Source organism: Gadus morhua, chromosome 4 (genome assembly GCF_902167405.1).
Source record: "Gadus morhua chromosome 4, gadMor3.0, whole genome shotgun sequence".
In the NCBI taxonomy this organism is placed as follows: Eukaryota; Metazoa; Chordata; class Actinopteri; order Gadiformes; family Gadidae; genus Gadus; species Gadus morhua.
The window spans coordinates 23518644-23546442 of NC_044051.1; the positions used below are offsets into that span (position 1 = coordinate 23518644).

The 27799-nt window shown below is 44.4% G+C and overlaps 1 protein-coding gene across 3 annotated transcripts in view; it reads right to left on the bottom strand.

Moving 5' to 3' along the window:
* Positions 1-27799, bottom strand: part of zranb3 (zinc finger, RAN-binding domain containing 3) — a 99993-nt gene that overhangs the window by 49784 nt on the left and 22410 nt on the right. For all 3 annotated transcript variants that reach the window (XM_030353410.1, XM_030353412.1, XM_030353411.1), the window contains exons 9-14: positions 25079-25198; positions 20214-20333; positions 19573-19752; positions 19083-19271; positions 15777-16239; positions 6011-6268 (exon numbers count right to left, since the gene is read on the bottom strand). In XM_030353410.1, the coding sequence (XP_030209270.1) occupies positions 6011-6268; positions 15777-16239; positions 19083-19271; positions 19573-19752; positions 20214-20333; positions 25079-25198 (1330 nt within the window). The remainder of the gene's footprint in view (positions 1-6010; positions 6269-15776; positions 16240-19082; positions 19272-19572; positions 19753-20213; positions 20334-25078; positions 25199-27799) is intronic.

Genomic DNA, 27799 nt, shown 5'->3' on the forward strand with positions numbered 1-27799 from the left:
AATATAGGCAAGGCAAGGCAAGGCAACTTTATTATATAGCACTTTTCATACACAAGGCAGACTCAAAGTGCTTCACATATAAACATTGTCATACAATAAAATAAAATAATAGATAAGTAAAAGAAAAACATATGCAAAGAAATGGGTAAAATAGAAAAAGGCATTTTAGTATTAAAATAGAAAATAAAGGCAAAGTTAAAAAAGCTTTTTAGAAAGTGCAAATGTATTTAAGATTTTAGCAGAAAGCTATAGCAAACATAAAAGTCTTCAGTCTTGTTTTAAAGGTGCTCAGAGTTGGGGCAAGTCTTAAATCCTCTGGGAGTTTATTCCAGCTATTTGTTGCATAGTAACTAAATCCTGCTTTCCCATGTTTTGTGTTTAGTCTGGGGATAATTAACAGATTGGTCTCAGAGGATCTTAGTGGTCTAGAGGGCTGATGTAGTGGAAGCATATCAGTTAAATATTTTGGGCCTAAACCATGTAGGGATTTATAGGTTAGCAACATGATTTTAAAATCAATTCTCTGACCTACAGGAAGCCAATGTAACGATTTCAGAATTGGTGTAATATGATCAAATTTTTTGGTCTTTGTTAGAACTCTAGCAGCAGCATTCTGAACAAGATGAAGCTTCCTCAGAGTTTGTTTTGGGAGACCTGTGAGGAGACCATTGCAGTAATCAAGCTTACTAGTGATAAAGGCATGTACAAGTTTTTGTAAGTCTTCGGTGGACATGAGCCCTCCAAGTCTTTTTAAGGTGATAATATGCCGATTTTGTAACTGATTTCATGTGACTGTCAAAATGTAAATCTGAATCCATGATAACCCCTAGATTTCTGGCTTTGATTGAGGTTTTCAGGGACAGAGAGTGAAGGTGTTTGGTTACTTTAAGCCTTTCCGTTTTAGAACCAAATACAATTATCTCTGTTTTGTCCTCATTTAGTTGAAGGAAATTTCGGCACATCCATTCCTTCACTTGCTCAATGCACTGGCACAGCAGATCTATGGGCCGATAGTGATTTGGTGATAGCGATACATAGGTTTGCTTGTCATCAGCATAGCAATGATGGTCAATATTGTTATTTTGCATGATTTGCCCTAGTGGGAGCATGTAGATGTTGAATAAAGAGGGTCCTAAGATCGAACCTTGTGGGACTCCACATGTCACGTTGGTTGATTCTGATAAAAAGTCGCCAATGGAAACAAAGTAGTTCCTATTTTGTAGGTAGGACCTGAACCAATTTAAGACAGTGCCTGAAAGCCCCACCCAGTTTTCTAACCTTTCCAGAAGTAATGTATGGTCTACAGTGTCGAATGCAGCACTGAGGTCAAGTAACATTAGTATTGAGGTTTTGCCAGAGTCTGTGTTAAGACGGATGTCGTTTACAACTTTAATAAGGGCGGTCTCAGTGCTGTGCAGGGGTCGAAATCCTGATTGGAAGGTGTCATAGCAACCAGTTGATGCCAGGAAGTGATTTAGTTGCTGGAGGACAACTTTCTCAATGATTTTACTTATGAAGGGTAGATTTGATATTGGTCTGTAGTTGTTAATAATAGAGGCATCTAGGCTCCGCTTTTTTAAAAGGATAACTGCAGTTTTCAAAGCTTTTGGCAACTTGCCTGACTGGAGAGAGTTGTTAACTATCTGCAATATGTCTACTGCTAGGCAGTCGAAAACATTCTTAAAGAGGTTGGTAGGTATAGTATCAAGGCAACAGGTGGATGGCTATAGTGTGTCACAGTTTCCACAAGATTTTGAGAGTCTATAACATCAAAGCATGCCATCCTTGCCACGTAATTTTTGCCTGAATAGGGTGGTAGTCCAACATTTTTGTTTGACGTGGAGATATTGATGGCGCGTCTGATACCTTCAATTTTATCAATATAAAAAGCTGCAAACTCATTGCATTTCTGTGTGGAATTGAGATCAGGTGGAATTTCTGTTGGGGGTTGGTCAGTCTGTCAACAGTTGCAAATAGGGTTTTTGCATTATTAGTGTTGGTTTTAATGATATTGGAGAAAAATGTCTAGCATTTTTTAAGTCTAAATTGTAGGCACGGAGGCTCTCTTTATAGATATCATGGTGAATATGAAGTTTTGTTTTACGCCAGATGCGTTCAACCTTCCTGCATTCTTTTTTCTGTGCTGTTACAGAAGCAGCTTTTCTCCAGGGTGCCTTTTGCTTTCCAGAAATCGTTTTAACCTTATAACGTGCAATGACATCTATGACTTTCAAAATTTTCAAATTAAAGTTTTCTACAAGATCATCAGCAGAACATGGGTTAGAGGTGGTAGCAAGGAGATGGCCTTTTTAAAAAGTACATTAGAATCTTCATTGATATACCGTTTTTTTGACAGTGTTTGATTTTGTCTGTATGTCGGGAATAAAAGATATGTTAAGAAAACACAAAAGTGGTCAGACAAGGAAGGATCAGTCAGAGAGATCAGAACATTGAGGCCCTTTGTGATAACCAGGTCTAGAGTGTGCCCCTTACAATGAGTAGCCTCTTTCACATGTTGAGACAGTTCAAATGTGTCCAAAATGGTAAAAAGTTTTTTTGCACATTCAAATCATCAGTATGAAAATTGAAGTCACCAGTTATAACTAGACAGTCAAATTCTGTGGAGATGCTAGACAATAATTCTGTGAAGTCATCGAAAAAATTTGCAGATTATGTGGGTGGCCTGTAAATAATTAATAGGAGAACTCTGGGGAGCATTTCAATACAGCACTAAGGTATTCGAACAATGGAAAATCACCAAATAACATCTGTTTCCCTGAAATACATTTTTAAATATAGCAGCAACCCCTCCACCTCTTTTTCCAGATCTACATGCATCAAAAAGTTATAGTGGCTCTATCAGAACAGTTGCACTGTTATTTTGTTCAGCCATGTTTCAGTTAAAAACATAAAATCCAGTTTAGAAGTGTTAATAAAATCATTAACTAAAAATGATTTGTTATTAAGAGACCTCACATTAAGTAGAGCCATCCTGATGGTGCTGTTGATAGGCTTTAAGGTTGTTTTTGGTTTGGAGGCAATAGATATGAGATTTGTGAGGTTAGCAGTGTGTCTACGTTTCCCTTTGTTTACTCTCTTAGTGGTTACAGCATGAATGCGAAAGTTGCCCTGCTTTGACGTAGGCATCCTTGGGTTCAGCAGATTATGAGAGACTTCCTTTATACTGTGTCTACGGCTGAACCCTTTTTTGTCTCAGTAATACTCAGGACTAATATCAGTACGGTGGTGGGGGTGGGGCGCCATCCTCCTGGGTGTTAGCAGCCTGCGGCCATGACGTGGCGATGCTATCATTGACACAGATGCAAGTTTGATGCCAGCATATTCCAGTTTCTTAAATTCGGCTGGAAAAATATAATTGTATTGTATATATAATTTCACGGCCAAAAGCTCTGTGCGCCTCCGGATGGGCGTAGCGCGGGAGGCGCTACGGGAGGGTTTAGCGGGGTTTGTTTACCTACGTTGCTATGGTTACCAGTCTTGTGTGTTCTACGGTTTAATAGGTATCTAAATCGCTGTCTAATCAATACTTCATTCAATGCCTCTTCCGTGGTCATTCATACAATATTATGAATAGACTGCGTGGAGAAAGTTAATGCTGTTACTGTAGTCGATAAAGTCTACAAATTCAACCCCCGACTGGTTGAAGGATTTCGGGTGGCTAGTTTATGATGCTAAGAACATGAAAATGTTCTGTACATTTTGTAAGGGAGCCCCATCGGCAATGGCAAGCTCCTCTCTGTTTATAACGGGGAACCCTCATCTGAAACGCGAAGCTGTGGTGAAACACATCGAGTCACTAGGCATTCTCGCTGTCCCGATTTCTATATAAATCGAACCCAGCCCAATAACCCTGGTACGTTGGAAGCCGAAATTGGTGCTGTTTTGTGTAGCCTAAATGTAATCTTGTCTATTTATTTGTCTTAATTTTGCTTTAGTAAGTTGTTGCTGTTGGCGTGTGCAATTTCTGCATGCTAATAAATGTTCTAAACAAAAACCTATTGTGCCCCCATTTTTTTCCCCTGTGCTCCTAAATTTTTTAACTTAGGGGCACGAGTGCTCCTGAAAAAAAAAGTTAGTGTAGAGCCCTGCTTGGGGGCCATTCTGGTACTTGGACATCTTCACCTGACGTAAGAGGAATGCCAGAGGTTAATCTCCTTTCAGCTGCAGCTGTTCTGTTCAGGGGCGGCACATCCACGGAACTCTCAGACTGGTGCCAAACCATGGGTCTTCAAACGATTGGAACAACTACATTTTATAACATTCAGAAAGCGTACTTGCACCCTGCTATTGAGAACGTGTATAGGGAGAAAAGAACAGAACTCTTAGCAAGAGTTTATTTGGAACAGGAAGATGGGAAGAGGCCACACTTGGCAGGTGATGGCTGATGTGACTCGCCAGGTTTCAATGCGAAATACTGCCACTACACCGTTATGTTAGGCGACACAAAGGAGATATTCCACACAGAACTGGTGCAGGTAAGATACGCATAAATGGATGCAGAATAACAATAATGGAAAATTACTCTCGCTATGTTATCAAACTTGAATCTTTAGTGTACAGAGGCCACCAGCTCTGGAGCCATGGAGCCACTGGGTTTTACGAGGGGAATGACTGAGCTTCTGGACTTGGGCCTTGACCTGGAGGTGATGGCCACGGACCGCTCCACATCAATACAGAAAATAATTCGGGAACAATATCCTAATGTCCAGCACTAATTTGACATCTGGCACACAGCCAAAGTGTATTTTTTGCCACCCTTGTAAACATACACACGCAATTCTTCTCAGGACCTTCCCATCATTTACGCCTACCCTCCATTGACACCTCATGGTGTCACTCTTCACCCCTGCCCAGATCTGTGCAGCCTTGCTGAACTCAGCCATTGTAGAGGTGGGATTTTTTTTCATTAAAGAAAACAGACAATCCACACGTCTTCACTTGCTGAGGGAAGCAATGCTTCAAAGCTCTGGGAGGGGGTTGAGAGTGAAAAACTAGAAGGTGTGTGTGGAGGCTATCCTATAGGATAGCCTCCACTACTATTGTGTACTCAGGTAGTGCAATGAAGTCAGTTGGTAAACAATGAAAGTAAGCAATGGCTCTTTTATAGAAGATTATAATTTTAATTAATGGAAAATGCATTCGTTAACATTAAACGAATATTAACTTTTTCTATCGGATTGAATCATATCTCATCAAAACGCACCGGAACGTTAGGACATTGAATCGAATCAAATCGTTCCATATTAAAATGTATCATCCCTGAATCGTATTTTAGCGCATGCATCAATATACCTATCGGATAGTCCTATAAAGGAGAGATGCACACCCCCAATATATACCATATATTATTTTTTTATACAATTCCTTATCGCGTTGAACGGAAATAGGCAATATTTGTGCTTATTTAACACCTTATATAAGGGTGTAATAATAGCACTCATTATAATACGACCCACAGCTGCCTGTTTGTCAGTCAAGGACCCATATGGAGGATAGACTGCGTGCTTATTGGTTATTACTTCAGACGGATGAGATGCCCACACACAATCTTCACTGGAAATGAATAGCGGCCAGAGATTGCTGTGTGAGGATGTGTGTAAGAGTGTGAGTTTGTGTTTGAGTTTGAATGTGGTAATACCTGCTGTGTGTATGTTTGTTTTTGATGCGTGTGTGTTTTTGTATTTGATGTGTATGTATGTGTTTGTATTTTGTATGAGTGAGTGTGTGTTAAGGTGTGTTAGAATGTGTGTTAAGAAGACTGCGTGTGTGTTTAATGTGTTCATGCACGCGGGTGTATGTGCGTCTGTTAGTGCTTTTTTTTTTGTGCGTGTGTATTTATATGCATGTGTGCATGTATATGTGCGTGTATCTCAATGTGTGCGTGCCTGCGCACGTGCGTTTGTGCGTGCGTGCCTGCGCACGTGCGTTTGTGCGTGCGTGCATGCGTGCGTGTGTGTGTGCATGTTTGTGGCGTCAACGGTGGGATTACCTTCTGTTTGATCAGTGGTGATGGAGTGTCGTGCTGCACCATCCCCATCATCCCCATCCTCACTTCTCTGGCCGTCTCCAGGCAGCGTTACCGGAGCGGGGTGTTTGTCTTGGGGGACCAGGGCGGGGCTGGGGGGCTGGGCCCCGGGTCCCCGTGGGACTGGGCTCTCACCCTCGCTCTCCGAACCAGAGGCAATGACCATGATGGCGGGACGCACAGGGTCCTCCTTGGGGGGCAGCGGGCGGCCCGGAGGCTCCTCTGGAGACGGGGGAGAGGGGAGAAGGCGGAGGGGTTGGAGACGAGACGGAGGTTGACTCGGGGACAAAGGCTGAAACATCCCAGCCAATACGAGGCGGTTATAAACAGCATGTGATACATGATATGCTACAGGGGGAGGAGAGTGTTCTGACAGTAGCTCAGGAGGTAGAGCGGGTAAACTGGTAACCGGAAGGTTGCTAGTTCGATCCCCGGACCCCGGTTCCTCCTAGTGAGTGTCGAGCTGTCCCTGAGCAAGACGCCTCACCCTGCTCCTGACGAGCTGGCTGTCGACCTGCGTGGTTGACTCCGCTTTCAGTTTGTGAATGTGTGCATGAATGTTTGTAAGTCGCTTTGGATAAAAGCGTCAGCAAAATCCCCATAATGTAAAAATTAGAGCTGTCAAGCGATTAAAATATTTAATCGTGATTAATCGCATTAATGTTGTAGTTAACTCCAATTAATCGCGATTAATCGCAAATTATTTTTCTATGCTAAATATCCCTTGATTTTTTTGTCCCATAATTCTTCTCATTTTAATTCTCTTATCAACATGGTGAGGTGCATCGGCTTGCCTTGTTCAAATGATTTTTTATTGATAACAACATTGGCATATACACTGATCAAAACAGGACGATACAAAAAAAGAGCCTATAGTGCAATTAAACGACTGCTTTGAACAAATGTCATTTGAACATAGCAGTCAGGCTACTGCTTCTTTGTTTTGAGCCAAAGAAAAAAAAAAAATTATAATTTTTTTTTTTTTTATAAAATAATTGCGTTAATTGCGCGATAAAAAATTTAACGCCGTTAAATTTGGTTTGCGTTAACGCCGTTAATAACGCGTTTAACTGACAGCTCTAGTAAAAATGTAAATGAATGTTGTGGTCAGAGGTTTTGACACCCAGCCCAAAGGTTCTGGGTTCAACCCCCAATGCCGTCAAAGGCAGTGAAGGCATCCGTAAGCAGGATGCCCCCTAACCCCTAACTGCCCTTTAATGACATGTATTCGTGTGAAAAAAACAAATGTGTGTGTGATGAGTTAGTCTTGATTAAAGGTGCCTTGCCCAAGGAAAAAGTAGATATAGAGACACTTCAACGAAGGGGTCAAAAACCTGAAAAAGCTGCTCAACATGAAAATTAATCCTCACCATCCACTCATTGTTTCAGTTAATTCTGTAAAGCAAAGCAATAAAATAATATTTTTTTTCCTGGCGAAGGATATTGAAGGGATGAAAAGTAGACAGAATAGCATAATCGGAGGCATTACTAATGGTGGACCCGCTCCAATCGGAGACCTAACCTCTTCCGAAGGCCCATCATTTATGCCCGTGAGTCAGCATTGACCGGTTGGGTGCCGTCTTTCTTTTTGTCATTTCAACCCCACTTCTGCTCATTCCTACCATAACATCCCATCAGAAAACCCCTCATTCCCAGCAAAATTTTCTCTCACTCTCTCCCCATTCCAACCCTCTTGTTGTTCCCACTAGCTCTTTTCGTTGGAATTTATCTTCTAATCCCACCCTAGCATGCTCATTCCCACCCTCATATCACTCCTACCCTCATCTCATTCCCATCCTCATCTGATTAATAATAATAATAATTCATTGAATTTATATAGCGCTCTTTTTTCTGGAAAATCAAAGCGCTTACAGTGAAGGGTGGGGGTAACCTTACTAACCACCACCAGTGTGTAGCACCCACGTGTGTAGCACCCACCAGGACATAGGGGAATCCCCTACTCTTTGCGATAAGTGCCCTTGGATCTTTTATGACCTCAGTGAGTCAGGACCTCGGTTTTACGTCTCCTCCGAAGGATGGCACCATCCACAGCACAGTGTCCCCGTCACTGGACTGCGGCATCGGGATTGATGATTATCACCCTCATCTCAGCGGTCAGAATGAGCATGTAGGGTGGCTACATGCTCATTCTGACCGTTCTATCATTCTCTCCCCCACCGTGGCATGCTGCTTTCCAGGGCTATGTGTCATTCCCACCTCCTAATCTCAATCCAATATTCATTCCCACTCTCTGCATCACCTCCACCCTATTTTCTCATTCAAATCCTCTGTGTCACAAACCTTTGTCCGATACATTTCTGGCATAACACTATAGAGGTGAGCTACCCTGAGCTCGGCAAATGTTAATAAATTCAAGGTTTATTCCCTGGCTGCCACCCATTATTTTTTGCTCTGCACCTTTTCATTTTTTCTGCAGTGCTTTAAAAGACTGGGCTGAATCTACAGAATCTGTGTTATAATCCCGTTTTGGGGCAGGACAGGGTCTTCTGAATTGTTTTAATCCCAGGCAATAGCCTCAGGGTCCAAACACCAATTTCCTCAGTCTACCTAGGCATACTCCTATCTGCTCCTTATGACCAGTATCCAAAAAGAAATCACTGGGGTAAGTCACTGAAAGAGTCTTGTCAAATTATTGAAAATACTGTGGCGACCCCTGGCGTGGACGCCTCTTCCGGGTTCACGCAGGGGATCCTAGGAAATTGTATTTGCCTGTTGAATAAAGGGCCTTCAGGGTCCAGTGTATTTGTTAGGGTAAGTGGGGTTAATGGATTGGGGTTGTTAATTGTTTGTGTGTAGTTGTGTGTTGTTCTCTTAACATGTTGTGTTCATCTTTGCTGCCACCGTCATCGAGAATGTCATGTTCGTTTGATGGGTGCGCCGTTTTCTATGTATAATGTTAGTCTCCAATAGAGTGTATGCGGCGCAGAACTACGGTTAACTAAAGCTTGACTTTGTACTTCTTGGCCGCCGCTACAATACAAAGTACTTAAAAAAATATAAATATATTTTTAGCTTGTTGCTGAAGTGGCTGAACAATGAAACATGTTCAACAAGTTCATTCAAGACAAACTTGGTCACATACGCAGACCGAATAGCCACCCTGATGATTTATTAGTATCTTTATGAAATCATGGCAGGTTTTGCTGCCGCTTGTTGGGGTGGGGAGGCATAACAAGGTAGTGGCTGTGTGTGTGTGTGCGATAATTAGTGATAGTCTCTCTGGGCGTCTATGTGAGTTCAAAGACCAGCCTTCCCTAAAATGTCACCCTCAGTCTCTGGTTTGTACACACACACACACACACACACACACACACACACACACACACACACACACACACACACACACACACACACACACACACACACACACACACACACACACACACACACACACACACACACGTTACTTTTTTCATCGCTAACAAGGGCAAACAGAAGAAGTCAATTTGTGTAACACAGTCTCCACTGATGACTGTATTAACTGAAGAAAACCAACACAAAAGTGATTATTATCCCTCTGTAGTGGTACATAAAAAGTATATGTTAAAAGACAGACCAAAGTTATGATAAGCCGTTATGTTAACGATGTTAACGAAGAGGGAAACTCTTGAAAGGACGTTAATGTATCTAAAACATCATAGATATACCTAAAATACCAATTTCAGTTACACTGGGAGGGAATATCTGTTAGACCTCCCAAATCAATACTACATACTGGGTTGTTTTATAAGAATGGGAATTCTAGCTATGATCAAGAAGTATAACTTTCTGATCATTTCAGACTTGCCCTTGCAAATACATGTTGTATCAGGAGAAGAGATGATGAAAATCTCACATTTTACCAGAAGAATATATCATGTCTAGAGAATCGCAAATGTTATCTAAGAATCAACCCAGGCTCACAAAATCCCTCTCATTGTCTCCAGTGAAATCACTCAAAAATCGCCTACCAAACGAATGGTAACAAGAAACACAATCAAGACTCCTTCTGGAGACGCTTTCATCCAAAGGGACTTACATTAAATTCACATGGACACATGAACCATGACAAACCAGGTTGAGGGGTTAAGGGCCATGTTGGCTCAAAGATGCCCTTCTGTTCAGATCAGGCTTTGGATATTTGGGAATTGAACCCGGTCTCTTTTGTCTGGGAGTCCAACACCCCTAACCACCCTCGTCATACCCCAACTGCTATGGTTCATATTCTGCTCTTGTTTTCAGTGTGCGGTGGATTCTGCCGTTGCCTTGAGACACTGTCTATAAATATAGTTGTCAATGTTTTCTCTTTTTTCCTGCGGCTTGTATGCCAGAACAGCCTGTCATTTACAGATTTGCGCGTGGGTTGTTATTTGACAATCTCGGGTGTGCTGCTGACACCGGCGGTTGCAGATGTTGCGAATTTAAAACGCTGCCAAAATGTATATATATTTTTTAAATGAACTCGATCCGTGTCAGGGGTTGTCAAGGCCTACTAAGTTGCTAGAGGTTGCAGAGTTTTGTTAACAAACTAACCAAAAATAATAATAATAATAATAAGGAGTGGTGTTTGGGGGGATTGTGTGTGTGTGTGTTTCGGATAACCAGTGAAACGCTGCTATAGCTATGGTAAAATCAGAACATCATCTGGCGTTCAATTTCATTGAGGTCTGGGTGATCAGACCATCCCAATCGTATCCCTTGGCCACACTAAAACGTCTCTAACAATCCCATTTTTGTCAAACGAATGCAAGCACTTGTAATACAGAACTTGGTCTTTGTGATAACAAGTCCAGTAAAGGACTCCCGGTTACATTTACATTGAGGGTATTTAGCAGACACTTTTATCCACAGCGACTTATATTATTTTGTCAGAAGAAACAACATGTCGCTGTTGGGACAGTAAGGACGTTTATAGAACCAAGTGCAGTCACTAACCATCACTAGGTTAACCAATTCCTGTATACAACACAAATAGCTAGGGTAAGATGCTACACAACTAAGTACTATAAGTACGACACATAATTAGTGCTGCACGATTAATCAAATCGCAATTGCGATTTAATTTAAAAAAAAGTGCAAAAAAATAAAATTATTAAATTTGTATTTACTTATTACATTTATTTTATTTAGTTGTACTATTGAGAAAACCTAACAAATTTCCTCACTGCAGAAATCTCTTTACTTTGAAAAATATATTTTTTTCATTATTTATTGAAATTTTCTAAATATTGTTATTTTGAAAACAGTACTGTACACTATTATTTTTTGTATTTTTTTATGATAGTTTCAGTTTGTATGTTTGAGGTAAGAAATAAACATTTTAAGATGATCAGCAATCTGCGTGCATTTTCCTTGATAACCAAGCAAGTAGACTCACGACACGATTTGTTTATTATATCGCGATCGCAAATCGCAATATTGTCCACAATAATCGCAATGACTTTTTCACCAAATTGTGCAGCACTACATACAATAAGTGCGCACATTAAGTGCCAGGACGTGCAAAATTCAATAAGTCTGTACATTAAGTGCCAAGGCATACAACATACAACAAGAAGCAGGAGTTTTTTGCCATATGCAATAATTTCCATTCGCACTCTTTTTTTTTTTAAATCATTGCTTTAATGTCCTAATCTGAGAAGAAATCGATGCCTTAAACAGAAATATTATAGACCTCTATTACACGGTTCTTCTGAATGCCGTGGAACGCTCCGTTCACTTGCATAGATAGTAGTCTGGTAACTTGTCCACCCCAGCGTCTTCGGTTGCTAAGCAACGTCAACGTCTTTGATGAACTATTTCTCTGCTGATCGACACTACGAATGCGAACGAATAAATTGTAAAAAGACACACCATGTGAAGTTATTTTCTCGTTTTGGCAAGTAGCCGTGTAATAAGCGGGATAATGTATAGAACGTAACCGGTCATTATTGAAAATAAGCCCCTACAGGGCGAAGCAAGACACCTCCGCTGCGCATCGGTGTCCTATTCGCCCTGTCGGGCTTATTTTCCCGATAACGACCGGCGTTCTATACATTATATATATTTATATATATTATATTTATTTAGCAGAGCAGGCCTAAGTAACAAATGTCGGGATGAAATCGGGCTCGGGCTCATAATTACAGGGCACAACGAGTAAACCCCCTCAAGCATTTTTTGTTAAAATGGACTGAGTCCATTTTATTTATTGTTTTTAGTTGTTTTGTTAATTTATTCTGGATATTTTAAATGTCTTCCAGACGTCCAGTTACAGTGTTCTTTAAAAATAAAAGTTTATTGATCTTCGAAAGGGTGTACTAGCATTATTATGCCATTATCATTATATTAGTGGAAAAACTGCAATATTATCGCTTATCGCAATTAACCGCCCAGAAAAAATTGTTAGCGTGACAGGCCTAATGCAGAGTCTAGGTGAAGTCTAGGTGAGTCTTGAGTCTTTTGCGGAAGCTGGTGCTGGTGCTGTCTGTACACTACGTACTGACCAACGCATATCGATCACCAAAGGACACAAGGGGTTTATTGCCATCGTTGACATACGTGGCAGGTTCCACGATAAATGCTCTAATGCATAATCAGGAGAGGAAGTCATTTTGACCAATTATACAATAACGGATGTTCTAGTGAAGCCAGGAGAGCTACGATGGTTCGCCCAGGCTGCTGTTGCCCTTTAACAATCCTTAATTACAGAAAACAAAGTTGTGAACAGGCTTCAGATGAGCAACACAAGGATATCACAGCGCTGTTTAAATAAATAAAATCATTCTTCGTTCTTTTCTGGAAGGAGTCAATCAATCGCAAAATGTAATTTTACAACCCCCCGGCCCGCATGCGTTTCCAACCAACCGTCGGAGTTTGTGGAAGGAGAGGAAGCGCATCTCATCACGATTCTAACGACAACAGCCGCTCATCGCCCCCCACATCATTCTGCCGCCAAACACACACAAATATTCCACCTTTCAAAGCACGCACTCTCTCCCCGTCACTCCACTTGACAGGTGGAAATTAGGCTTTGTTCCGATCATCACGGCGAGAGAGAGAGAGAAAAAGCGAGAGTGGGAAGAGCAGCGCGAGGAACGCGGAGCGGGAGAGTGAGAGAGTGTTACAGAGAGAGACAGAGAAAATGAGTTGAAGAGGGTGAGAAAGGAAAAAGAACCAGACATTTATTTTTTCAGAGACACCGAAGTGTTGCAAGTCCCACGGCGTTGATCTTCCAGAGAGTCAGTATTTTGAGATTCATTCATTATTTGATTATTTCAGTGGGTTTCTCTCTGACGAAGCTGTGTGGTGAAGTGTTGTGTCTGCACACTGCCATGATGGATACTGTCCGCAGGTCAAAACGGATAGACACCTTGGTTTGGGTTTAAGTAACTAACAGTCTAAAACAAGATAGTCTAATCATTTTTTTTCCCCACTGTGGTTCGGTGAAATAATTTGGCAATGAAGGAAGGGTTTAAATAAAATGAAGTTTGTTGGTCCAGCTGGAGAGATTTAGGGGGAGAGTTAGACTAAGGCCCAATCCCGTTTCTTTGCTCACTGTCTCAACCCTACATCTCAACCCTAACCCTCATTGCTCATTGCTACCCCTCATTGCTACCCCTAACCGATCCCCTACCAAATGGGACAACCCTACCCTGTGACGTCATCATGGCCTCCCCGTGCCCCCTAGCAGATAACCAGACCCCTGGTAATGTTACAAGAGACAGACTGGCTGCCATTGTCTCGGGCAACGAGCAAGACCCATTGTAAAGATGTTTAACCTGAAATGGTATTTATATTTTGTAATTGGCATGTTCAAATAAAGTGTTAAAAAAATAATAATACTGTTAAAGGTGGTATTAGCCAGACTGGACACACTCACACTGGCAGATTTGAGCACGGTTAGGTGCTAAAACGGCCACGGCCACGGACAGATGGCCTAGTGTGAGTGCACCCTTAGATAATAATCGGTTAAGAACAAGAACACTTTAGAAGAAACACTTTATTTAAATAAGAAACACTGAACCACACATCTAAAAATACACACACACGCATCTAAAAATACACACACACGCACACCTAAAAATACACACACACACACACACACTCTCTCTCAGCTTTTGAGAGAATGGTGGAGAATCACATCTTCTCCAACAACTTTGCCTCGCTCTCCTCATGCCTCGCCTGCTCCCTGGCACTCTCCTCTTGGAAGGGGTGTCTGGGGTGGTGGAAGAGGTGCCTGGGGTGGAGGAGCATGAGGGAGAGGTGGGGGGGCTGGTGGCAGTGGACTCAACGAAGTCCTGAAAGAAAACGAATTAGAAGGAATTAGGAATTATATGCCAGAAATGGGTGATATGGCCATATGTTACGTACAATATATAATAGCTATGTACACAATATAGTACTGCAAAAAAATACATTGATTAACCATGTAATATTACTAATATAATATAATATATTAGTATAATAATACTTATAGAATATTACTAATATAATATATATATTAGTATATATATTACTTATAGAATATTAATAATTAATAACTAATAATAGTACTAAAATTACTTTCTATATTAGATAAGAGTTTATTGTTTACTGTTTACTGTTTTTTGTTTACTTTTTATAGTTAGTTGGTTAAGAGTTTATTGTTTATCTTATCTTATATTATAATTATTGTTTACTGTTTACATTTTATTTTACTTTTTATTGTTATCTTAGAGTGTATTGTTTATCTTATATTGTATATAATTTAATGTGTTGTGTTTCTTTCTGTAAGCTACTGGACAATCAATTTCCTTGAGGGAGTCATCCCAAAAGGATCAATAAAGCCTAATCTAATCTAATCTAATCTAATCTAATATATTAGTATAGTAAAGTTTATTTTTAACCTGGAGTCACTAGAACATGGAAGATCTGGATATCATACGACATGATATCCAGCCCGGTCGTATGCATCCCGGTCTGCAGCCCGGTCTGCAGCCCGGTCGATGGCCGGGCTGCAGAGCCCGTGATCGGGCATGCATCCCGGCCGAGAACCGGGGTCGGGCGGCCTGCGAAAGTCGGCCGGGGACTTTCGCGATCTTCCGCGAAAGTCCGTGGACTCTCGGAAGTCCCCGGCCGGGCTTCGAAGCCCGCGGCCGGGCTGCAGAGTATAATTAATAAAATAATTACTAGTTAATTACAGAGAAAATACTTACATTTGTGTTTTTCCAATCCTGTCGCATCTTTTCGTCCTCCATCTTGTCTAGGATATTTCTTGATTTTCCGTTTTCTCGCAAGGTATTGTGGGAGCAAGTCAGAACTGAAGCGCTTTGAGGGTGCCCATCGAAAATCTCAATTTTGAGGGGATGTTAGCCCTCCCCCTTACCCCTTAAAGCTACATTAAAGAGGTATTGGGACATTGCTCCACGGTGCGTGCACGCGCAACAGCGAGGGCTAGGGCTGAGATTTTCTTTGGAGCAAAGGAATGAGATTCACCCTAACTCTCTAACTACCCTCTCACCCACTCTTTTTTTCTAGAGATGACATGAGAAAAACCAAAACAAAAAGATTGACCTCAAAATACCTCAAATCCAACTCTAATCTCAAACAGTCAGGATCGCTGTGAGGGAGAGTTGCTGTATTTTGATGTATTAGGACGTTCCAGTGGGCACACACACACGCACGCACACTCTGAATGTCAGCCCCAGTCTCCGATGCACACACACACACACACACACACACACACACACACACACACGCTTTGACTCACCGGGTTCAGGTCGCTTCGTCGCACACATTTCGCAGTAGGCCAGCAGGCCGCTGTTGGAGTAAGTGCAGGCATCACAGGCCCACCTCTCCCTGGGGGCCGCGGCCACCGCTTGCACCTCAGACAGCTTGCGTGGCACCAAGGCCGAGGCCCCGCCCCTCAGTGACAGACGCCTCCCCCGGGCCAGTCGTTTCCGTGATGACAAAGAGGACGTGGAGGCGGCGGGGTTCCTGCTAGGCCGCGGCGTCCTGAGCCGCTGGACCTGTGGGGAGAAGTCTGTTTCCATGGCATCCGCGTCGGCAATGTCGTGATCTCCCTCTTCGGCTGGACCCATCTCCATGGCGACCGGTTCCTCCCTCCTGCCCTCCTCCTCTTCATGCTGCTCCAGGGTCCTCTTCCTCTTCCTCTCTCCAGTGGCTCCGGGGGAGAAGAAAGAACGAATGTCGTGCTGCTTGTTCTTCTCAAACTAGGTGGAGAAAAAAGGACCAGAGCAAATGGACTGCATATATACAGCGCTTTTCTAACCAGTGGACACGCAAAGCTCCTGACAATATTGCCTAACATTCACCCATTCATGCACACATTCACTGACGGCAGTGTCAGCCATGCAAGGCAAGGGTGAAATGCATTGCTCAGGGACACTCAGCTAGGAGGAGCCCGGGATCGAACAACCCTCTGGTTACCAGCCAACCCGCTCTGCCTCCTGAGCCACATGCTGCCTCAAGAGTCACTTCCCATGTCGCGTCCCGGCAGGCCGGTCGGGCTGCACACCTTGCTCGAAGACCTTCGCTGAGTTCATATTTCATCTCCCGGCTCCGTGAAAGGACTATATATTTTGATCTATGTGAGCCAATTGCCGGTTGATTATACTTTCCCATCATTCAATGCACCAGTACTGCCAGGATTGATCACTGCACTGAGATTAGATTTGAGAATGAATGGATGGATAGTTAGCGGTGGGATGGATGGATGATAGGGCTGTCGCGATACACCAACTCACGATTCGGTTTGTATCACGATTTTTGACCAACTGTTCGATTCATCCCACAATTTTTTTAAATTTAAAAAGCATTTTATTTAAACAACACTTATTTAACAATTTACTTAATGTAACATTTAATAACAAATAATATCAACTAGTTTTGTGGTTTAGGCTTACGTATTTTAAACATTAATGTCAAATAAATAATAGTAATTTGTATAGTTTGGTAGCACTAACCAGCGTTCCCGCTAGAAAAAACGGTGCGAGTCAAAGTGACCTGCATAGGTTTAGTTTTCGGTCAAATATCCTATTATCGCTTCTTCGCAGGCCGTATAGAATTCAACATGTTGAATAGCCTATCTTTCAAATAGATGGGAAAAAACAATGAACGTCTGATTCGCAGTAACGAGGCATAGTGTTACGAGTAGTGTATGTGTGTGCGTGAGAATGGCAGCGTGTGCGTGAGAGTGATGTCAGCGAGTGAGTGGACGAGCGAGGATAGCGAGTGGTAGTGTGTGTGTCAGTCTAGTGAAGAAACAAACAAGTCCGGTTTTGTATAAGAATAAAGTACCCAGCCTGTCAATAATCGGTGGCAGCTTCATTCTGACCTATAAGCAGACCAACTGCCGGTCAAACACACAAAACACTAGAGACAGGGATCACACAGGCTATTTTTGCGCGCCTGGCCCACTCTGGATAAATGTCGTCCATATCGCATATGAGGACTTCGCAGGCTGTGTAGAAATGCAATCCTCCGTAGCCACGGAGCGCTGCCATCACAGCGAGGGCATCTCGTTGCAGACTAATATTTAGACAGATTATTAGCTAACTTCAATCGGACAATTTGACCGGAGATACAATTTTGTCTGACATTACATTTTTCTATTACCGGAAAACGGAAACCCTGGCACTAACAGCTAATATCACGTGGCTGGATCTTGACTGGAAGGATGATTGGAGTTAGAAAGTGCATGTTGTGCTTCTGCCTTCTCACACCGCGAGACAGGTTTGTGGCTTTGAGGGTCGCGATTTCGGTTTCGATCGCATGTCGTTACAGCCCTAATGGATGGTTGATGGTTTGATAGATATGACAGTTGGATTGATGACGAGAAAGAAAACTTGTGAGCCTCAAGGCATTCTCCGGTGTACTTGACTGGATAGTGCTCTCAGATTAACCTGAACAGCAGCCTAGGAACCAGACAAATCTGCCAACTCATGTTTGATTTACTGCTTGATTTAGATTTCATGCTGATCTGGCATGGGTTGGGCCAATTTCAACCGGTTATCTAATTTGGGGCGCGTTCGATACGATGACTGATCAGATGAGCACCCTATGGGAGCGATGTTGGGACATTGTCATAAACAACCATGATGGCTGATGCTGATGTGTCACACAATCAATTGCTCTGATTGGTTGAAAGGGGTGATATCATGCTTTTTCTACCGACTCACACACAAACCGTTCGACCAATCGCAACAGAGTGGACGTGCCGACCGACAGTGTTTGTAATAACGCTGTTTAAAAGAACGACGTTAGGTAACGGCGTCAATTTTTTAGTAACGGGGTAATCTAACTAATTACTGTTTCCGTCGTTACAACGCCGTTACGTTGCTGTACATTAAATGCAGTGCGTTACTATTAATGGATTGCATTGAACTGCGTAATCCGAACACACCCCTGGCTCCACACACAAACTGTTCGGGAGGAGACCGGGTGGGTTAACAACAGGAAAGCGATTATGATTGGCTATGGTAGAGTCATGTTTCATGGTAGCCAATTGGATCCAGTGTTTTTACACACAAGCCAGGACACGCGCGCAACACACACACACGCCAAACTGATTTGATAAAGCCGCAGAAATGTGCAACCAAGAAAATTTAAATTAAGTTGGAAGTATATCAGGGCCTTGAATGGGCAGTTCAACCATTTAAAAAATCCAAATCAAAAATCCAAGTTCTTTGACATATAGCAACTTATTATTTTTATAGTAACTCAAATAGTTACTTTCCCTGGTAACTAGTTATTTTTATTATAGAGTAATTCAGTTACTAACTCAGTTACTTTTTGGAACAAGTAGTGAGTAACTATAACTAATTACTTTTTTTTTTTAAGTAACGTTCCCAACACTGCCGACCAATCACAGCAGACTGGACTATCATACAGCATGATATGGGATCTCTAAGTCGGAAGGATAGATAGATGGTTGGATGGAGGAACAGACAGACTGACAGAATGATGGTTGAATGGATGGACAGAGATAGACGGATGAATGCGTAGGGTGAGATGAACGAATGGACACCGGGGGGGGGGGGGGGAGGTCACTCACATGTGTGAAGAACAGCACGTCCTGGTTGTCCCCCTCTCGCGCCCCCCCCTTCCTCTCGGGCAAGGGCAGCACCATCTCGCTGGGCGTCCACGCCGAGGCGAAGTTGAGGAAATCCCATTTGGTCTTGTCCCCCTCCTCCGCAGTCAGGTACTCCTTCCTGCCGTTCAGCGTGCTGCCCGTCACCGTTTCCTGTCGGGAACATGGAGGTCATAGGTCAGTAGGGAGGTCATAGGGCAGACATCGCTGTTTAGAATGTTCCTCAATGTTTTTTTAAGGGAAAAACGCACACATGGTACGCCTACTCCATTGTATCATTGTATCAAATATATCCCAATGTTTAGCATTTATATTCTATTCAGATTTTTTAATTCGATCCTTTTTTGTGGTCCTAGATTAAGAATAGGAGCACTGTTGTCATCGTCGCTAAAACTCCAACTATTATTATTTATTCTTCATGTTTAGTTTCCTTGCTCATCCCCCCCCCCCCCACCTTGCGGTTGAGCATAGCCCACATGACGGTGTCGAAGGACCCCTTGGCGATGAGGTAGTGCACGTGCACGCAGGAGGTCTGGCCGATGCGGTGCGCCCGGTCCTCCGCCTGCTTCACCTGCCCGGGGTTCCAGTAGAGCTCGGCAAACACCACGTGGCTCGCCGCTGTGAAGGTCAGGCCCTGGGGGGGGGGGCAGGAAGTTGGTCAATGCAGGAGAACAGAACCAGAAACACAAGTCCAAACATCAGTCACTAGAAGTATGGATCAGAGACGGTGTAGGCTGTGCAGACAGACAGACAGACAGACATATAGCTAGAAACAGATATTGAACAATGTATGATATGGCTAGAAAGACAGAGAAACAGAGCAAGAGAGACGGACAGATCTGAAAGAAATTGAGGGAAAAAAAGACAGACAGACAAGAGACAGAGAGAGAAACAGACGAACAATGATACAATAGATCGACAGACAGACAGAGAGACAGAGACCCATGAATACATACATTTACATACATACAGACAGACAGAGACAGAGATATAAAACTGAAAGATAGACAGACCGGCAGGTATAGATATAGAGAAATGGATGACAGACAGACATAGACAAATAATGGATGGAGGGCCAGATGGACGAGCAGGCACCTGTCCAGCCGCCTGTATGCTCAGCACCGCCACACGTATGGCCGGGTCCGTCTGGAACTTGCGCACCAGCTGGGCCCGCTCGGAGGACGGGACACTGCCGTCGATGCGGATGTAGCCCACCTGAAGAGGGCCCGTAACATAGTCTTTACCTCCATACCATGTGTTAATTTAGCTAATACCTTTACCTCCATCTACCATGTATTCATTAATTTAGCTACGGTAATACCTTTACCTCCATCTACCATGTATTCAGTCATTTAGCTAATACCTTTACCTCCATCTACCATATATTCAGTCATTTAGCCAATAACTTTACCTCCATCTACCATCGTATTCAATAAGATAATATCTTTACCCAGGAGTGCCCTACGATGACTACAGATACAAGTCACTAGGTAGCAGGAAGGGCTTCAGGGGGCAGCTCAATGATTCCTACAGCTCGGACTGCGGGCAATCCGGTTTGAATCCAGACCCCAGAACCTCACGGCTGGGAGTCAAAATCCCAACCGCTGGCCCCGATTCTAACGACACAGCAATATAACCTTCTAGAAACAATCCCCTCATGCTTCATACAAGATGGAGAGTTCAGCAAAATGTTGAATTCCAGCTGACAATGTTCTTAGGAAGCAGGCGACTAAATCTTACGAGGACATTCAGAAACTAAACACAGGAGTCAGGTCTCTTGCATTTGCAGTGTCATTTGTCCAATGATACATACAACCAAGTATATGAAATCTAAGTAATTAATGTGTCCTCTTTCACATTTGTTTTCTTTCTAAATAGGTTTTTGTCCAGGGGTTTCTATTTGCCTGTGGGCAAACATTTAGCAGGAAAAGATCCCACCAGAAAACTGCCACACTGCCATTTTTTATGAAACTGGCAAGTCTTTTGCTGTTTGATCTGATTTTGTAATGGTTGTAAATCTTCAATATACTTTTTTATAGGTTTGATACGCTGCAAGCAATGGTGAATCTGTCGCGAATGGAGCATGGTTGCCTAGCGACTGCACAACAAATGCCATCACCTTTCAAGCGTAGGCTTCACGAAAATAAATCTCACTGCTTGCAAGCCGGCCAAGCAGGTAGACCAGCCACACAGAGACCGTACAGTAAAGGCAGTGCATTACGTTTAGCCTTCCACCAAAGTGACTTCCGAGTTAGGCGTCAAACACTCAAAGCAAAAAATGAAAAAACAAAAAACAAATTGATTGCTTCGGGCCTAACTGAAACGCTTGAAAGCGTTCAAAATAAATAAGAAAAAAACAAACGCTTGAAAGCAATTCCTGTTGCAGACCGAATATTGTGGGGACGGGAGACAGGACGATCTGATGATTGCGGAAGTTGAAGCTCACCCCTTTTCATTGGTCATTTCAACCAGAAGAATTTCTGTGTACGATTTATTTTTTCCAAAAATGTTTTTGTAAATACAACAAATATTTGAACTATTAAGTTATTGAAAATGTTTTCTTATTTAATATTTACTTGAAACTGAAACTGAAAGTTAAACCTAAGATTACATCAAAGCATATGGTGTGTCATATAAAAAGATAAAATAAAAACCATTCCCCAGAACCTCCAAGTCCTCACTGCAAGACCCGCACCATGTTTACTAAAAATAGAAACCGAAAATCAAAATTTATAAATCACGTGTTCTGTTAATTGGCGGGTGTGAATAGGGGGAGAAGGAGGGGGATAGGTGGGAGTTTTTCCTCGCCGTGGAAGGTGTTGCTGCATGCCGAGGCGTTTCAATGACAATCAGCCAACACTTTGCCGAACCGTGTGACACGACTCAAACGCGCGCGCGCACGCACGCACGCACGCACGCACGCACGCACGCACGCACGCACGCACGCACGCACGCACGCACGCACGCACGCACGCACGCACGCACGCACGCACGCACGCACGCACGCACGCACGCACGCACGCACACACACACACACACACACACACACACACACACACACACACACACACACACACACACACACACACACACACACACACACACACACACACACACACACACACACACACACACGGGTTAGAAGCTAGAAGTAAAACCACGGTTGAGTTCCAAACTCAAACCTTTTCTCTGACTGAGGGGAAAAAGGAGAAGTGGTTGTCGTTGCAAGAAAATACCACACTTTTGGAGAAACTAAACCCCTGCGCATTCAAAATGGGTTCTGGAGCCAAACACAAACAGATTTTGTATTTTGTTTTAAATAGGAAGAACTTGGCCTCGATGACAAAATAAGTCTTTCTGGGCTGAGGCGAGAACAATCCAAAGGAGGATCTTCACTTCTGTCACCTAACAGATTGAGTTGAGAATAAACACCCCCCCATACGCTATCAGTCCCTCATCCCTGGAGAAGACGGCTGACGAGTTCAACATGCTGCCGGTCACATTCCAGAATGTTTAAGAGAGAGAGAGCACAGAGATGATGAGAGCAACATTCTGGAACGCAACAAAAATCAAAATCAAAGGCCCCTCCCTCTCTTCATCTCTCCGCCATTGAGGAGTGTTACATTCAAACACCGATGATTGACAAGCAAGATAGATTCCCCAAACTGATCTCGGAGAGACGCCCTGTTTGGTCAGTACTGAGCAGGGAGCAGTCTTAAATTGGCTTTAATATTCTTTGCCTTCCACTCAAATAATAGCCGTTGCATCTTACCTCCATCGCCTTTTATTCTACTAGTTCCCCCTCCCCCCTTCCATAAGAAAAGAGACTGTAGACCGGTCACCAGGGAAACTGCATTCACTGCATACAGTCACAAAAGAAATAGTGTGTATGTGTGTGTGTCGGTGTGTGTATGTGTCCAGCCTGTGACATCAGAGTTACATCATGGTGGATGTACCAGCTTGTGTGTAAGTACAACTACTCTATACAGCCATAGAGAGGGAGGGAGACGGCGAGGGACGGACGGAGAGGGAGAGACAGAGAGAAGGAGACACAGAGAGACGGAGAGGGAGAGAGACAGAGAGGGAAAGACGGAGAGGGAGGAACAGAGAGGGAGATACATAGAGGGAAAGCGGGAGAGACAGAAAGGGAAAGACAGAGAGGGAGAGACAGAGAGGGAGAGACGGAGAGGGGGAGAGAGAGGGAGTGAGACAGATTAAGTATTGCAGAGTGACAGAGAGTGTGAGATGGGAAGAGAGAAAGAGAGAGGGGGGGGGATGGAGAGGTAAGGGAGTGAGGAGGGGGATGAACAGAGGTTTTGCCACTCAGACACACAGCAGGGTCTAATATATCATGTGACCAACTTAGGTTTTCTCCGGTCGGTCAGACGGACAGCAATTGAAATATGAATGAGCACTAGACACCATTAATCCAACTATTAGTGCTCTGTGTGGGTTGTATGATATTAAAACCACCGGGGGGGCTTTTATCGTGAAGTATATGTGCAATTAATTGAATGCGGGGGAACTTTCCAAGGGAAAGCATTGTAAAAAACTAGCAGAAAGTTACCATATTCATTACGAAAATTTCCATTTGGTTATTTTGTCAATGATTGTATGCAACTTTTGTTTAGTCTACTAAACGGTGCTAATTGAAGCAGAGAAAATCCTGCTGAAATTGAGAACACACTAACAATTTAAGGTTCAGCCTGAAACATATCTCTACAGGAATCAAAGATACAAGAGGTAGTCAAATATAACGTTTACAATCAGCGCAGTATCATCAGTAGCATATTAAAGGCCCACTATGCAACAATTTTTGCCAAAATAACCTTAATTATGCAGGTTGAGAGTCGTTTTGATCGTTCTACAACCATTTCTTGGTCGTTTGGCGGGTGTTTCATTGCCCCCTGTCGTTTCTCCAAGGAAAAAGCGAATATGCAACTTGCTCCGTTCGGACCGACACAATCCGGATGTGACGCAGCGGAAGTATCCAATCGCGCCTCGAAAATGTAGTCCGATTGTAGTTTCGAAACTGCTTTACGGCACAGATACACCCCCAAACATGGCACCGGCTAGATATAAACAGACAGTTTCGAGGCAATTGTTGCATTCACATGGATCAAATGCACATGGCTAGCGTAGAAGTGCATGGGGAAGGGTCATCAACGAGTTGTTACGACAGTGTTGTAAAATATCTACTACGAAGCTGTAGGGGGCGCTGTGTAGAGAAAAGTGCGTGCACAAACCAAGAAAACAGCGAAGAAATGGCCGATCCTGCATAGTGGGCCTTTAACCCTCTTTCAAACAGATCTTCAAGAAAACACCAAGCTACGCTCCCTGTAGTCTAACCCAGCACCCCTGGCAGGCACTCCTCTCATACGATTCCACCTTCTCTTCCTGCAACAACTGAACTCTTCCACCACCGGCTCACCGTGAGATTTGGCCGGGTCGGATCAAGCGAAAGGTAAAGAGCAACAGGGTTATTTCTCTATAGGGATCCTTTGGGGCGCTACGGACCAAGAGGGTTACCCTGCAGCGCATCTCACGGATTACGGCTCCGCATTCTCGCTCAATACTGGACCAATTTCAAAAATTGTTGTCCGCTTAGACCCAAAATAATGGGGATGGTGGAAGTGGTGGTTTGGGGGGAGGGGTGGTTAGGGCTTGTTGGGGTGCTGGTGGTGTTTGGGGTGATGGGGGAGGATAGTGGTGGTGGAGGGGTTGGGGATAGTGTTGGTGGTGGTGGATGCTTGTGGGGGTGCTGGTGGTGTTGGGGTTAGTGGGGGCTTGTGGTGGTAGGGGAGGATAGTGGTGGTGGGGGGGGGGGGGGGTAGTTGTGGTAGTATTGGAGGTGGGGGCTAGGGGGTTGGTAGTGGTGGGGGGGGGCTTGTGGTTTGGATAATGGTGGGAGGGGGGGATGGTGCGGCGGTCGGGGGACTGGTGGCGGTAGGGGGCATTACCTTGGCCTCGATGACGGCTTCGGTGCAGGCCTGCAGCATGGTGAGGTGGTGGGCGAACACCAGGAACTTTATCTGCTCCGTCTCCAGCATCATCTTGATGTAGTCCTTCACAGCCCCTGCCTGGACACACACACACACGCACACACACACCTCAGTTTATTAACGGCTGGTCTACAGCTGTAATTAACTTCCTATTGGACGGCCTGTGGACCAGGACCTACAGAGAGGAGGGGGGGGGGGGGCAGATAGTAAAAGCAGGTCAATGATTTACCAGCAGGGGACATCATGTTATTACTTAGCTGCCAACGGAGTTTGCCCAAAGAAAGATTTTCTCTCTGGTTGAGAAATGTAAAAGAAAGGAGTAAAGCAAGCCATATATTACTCCATTCAAATATTTTTTTTATTATGTGATATAACTCTTTGTGGAATCACAAAGAGTTGAAAGCATCACTCTGTTCTACATGATCTCCGTCACTGTTTGACGGCCTCGATGACATCAGTCACCGGGGGTGACGACCCTAAGTCTATAAACGGAGTCACAGGTGATTAAGGACACCTTTGATCCAGATTGACGTATGAATCAGAAGCCATTGAGGTGATTACGCCTCGCATAGATGGATAGGGAGCATCGCTATCCATCTATAGGGAGCATCGCTATCCATCTATCGAGAGTCGACCCCCCCCCCCCCTAACGCGGTGGCCCGCTGTATCTGGGTTGGAGGGGGATGCCAGGAGTGAAGAGTTTGTGCAGAGATCTGACGTAGTGACTAGAATTGGGGCACGGCGGCCACATGGGCCATGCCGCACTTCTCTCCCGCCAACGTTCTCCGAGGCGTTCTGCACCCGGGAATTGCCGCCGAGAAAAAGCCCTGAACAACGTCCAGCGCCTGTCAGACGCCAAACTGGCGTGAGTATTCCGACGTAGCCGGGGCGATAATTAGCCTTGGCGATAATTAGCCGCGGCGTGGTGTAATGAATCTCCTCGCCCAGGTTGTCATCGACCCGGTTGTGTGCTATTTTCAGAAGGGGGGAGATGGTCAGTGCTGATTGGTGGAGAGTATGGAAAGGGGAAGGGGTTGGGGGGGGCTGGTTTGCCCTTGTTGCTAACAACTTGACTTTCCCCTTTTTTTTCAGCCCCCCCTTCCCTCCCTTCGCTAACTTTAATTAGCACACCAACTTTTCCTCCCTGTTGTCAGAGGCGTTAGAGCACTTTAAAGTGCCCCATCACAGCACCTCCTGCCTGGGTAACTGGAAGTAGAGGCTCGGAGGGGGGAGACCCCGACCTCCACCCTACCACCCAATACCACAGACGGACGGACGGACGGACGGACGGACAGACAGACAGACAGACAAACAGAAAGACAGACAGGCCGACAGATAGAGAGCCAGAGACCGACAGAGAGAAAGACCAGCAGAAAGAGACAGAGAGAGAGAGACAGAGACGGAGACAGGCAGAGAAAGAAAGGCAGAGACAGACAGAGAGTGGGGGGTGCAGGTCATTTATGTGTGCCTGGCAGTGAGGGGCATTGGCAGCTGAGGTGACACAGATGTGTGACTCCTCCCCAGCGACTTCCTCCCCATCCCTTGCAGGCCATAAAGTGCATACACCAATAATAGATATATCAAATAAAATATTTCTAAAAGTGCTGTCGAGATGTTGTACCCTGAATTTGTAAGGTTAAGTTAAAAGGAAATAAGGTTTGGGGGTTTGGCCAAATCGTGACGGGAGAGGAAATGGGATCTAGTGGGGTGGGGGGTGGGTGGGGGGTGGGGGGGGTGGCGGGGGGAGCGGTGGAAGTAATATTTGGCTCTGGTTGGGTTTGGTTTCCTCTCCGGTTCAGTTGAGTGGGTTTTCGTTGGGTTTTGGGGCGTTCTCGCTGGATGCAATCAGAACGAACGCCTGGGTGGGTCAGGCTAGAGAAACCAAGTAGAAATCCAATCAGAGCGGAGGTATGTCCAGTGAGCCCAGGGTCCGGCGGCCGATCGATGGCCTTGGCCGGTCATTTCCGGACCTCGCTAGCTTTGTTAGCGTCGCTGCTCGGGGAGGGGCAGAGTTCGGGAGGGCGGAGGCCACGGGTTCAATGTATATTAGACTCTATCGTAGCAGTATCGTACATCCAATTAGGCTAATTCACCGCAAACCTCCCCTAATGACTTAGCAGAGGAGATGGATACTGAGGAGAAGAGTGGGAGGAAAATAAACGTTTCCATGGCGACATAACCTCAGCATTCCGCAACTGCGCCAAAGTATGCCGTGCCGACGTACAGGCGCTTGGGCCACGTCTCACCTCGTCCCACCCCTCCTCCTCCCTTCACCCCCGCTGTGCTCTAAGTGCTTTCACCGGTGACCATTAGTCGCGGTTACCGTGGCGACGGCCTCTGCCGGCGGTCTCACCGAGGGCTTTTCGCGGCCGCGGCCGTCATACGGCGTCACTCGTGTTTTATAACCTCACTAACAAGCCACAGAACCATTTAAGCAGTTGGGTTTATGTTGATTTACGTTTATCCCCAAATTGAATACTACACGGTGTGGATAGTCTGGCGGGAAAACGGTGTGGATTAGAGGCCCGCCCCCACACAGAGGGAGGCGGCAGAGAGGTCTCCAGTCATGGATTCTTCCTCGGGCTCCTATGTGTTGCGCCGCAGGGGGTGTGTTCTCACTGTTTGACCCTGATTGGCAGTAATCTCTGGAGATATCGACCGCCAGCCAGAGAGAGGTTA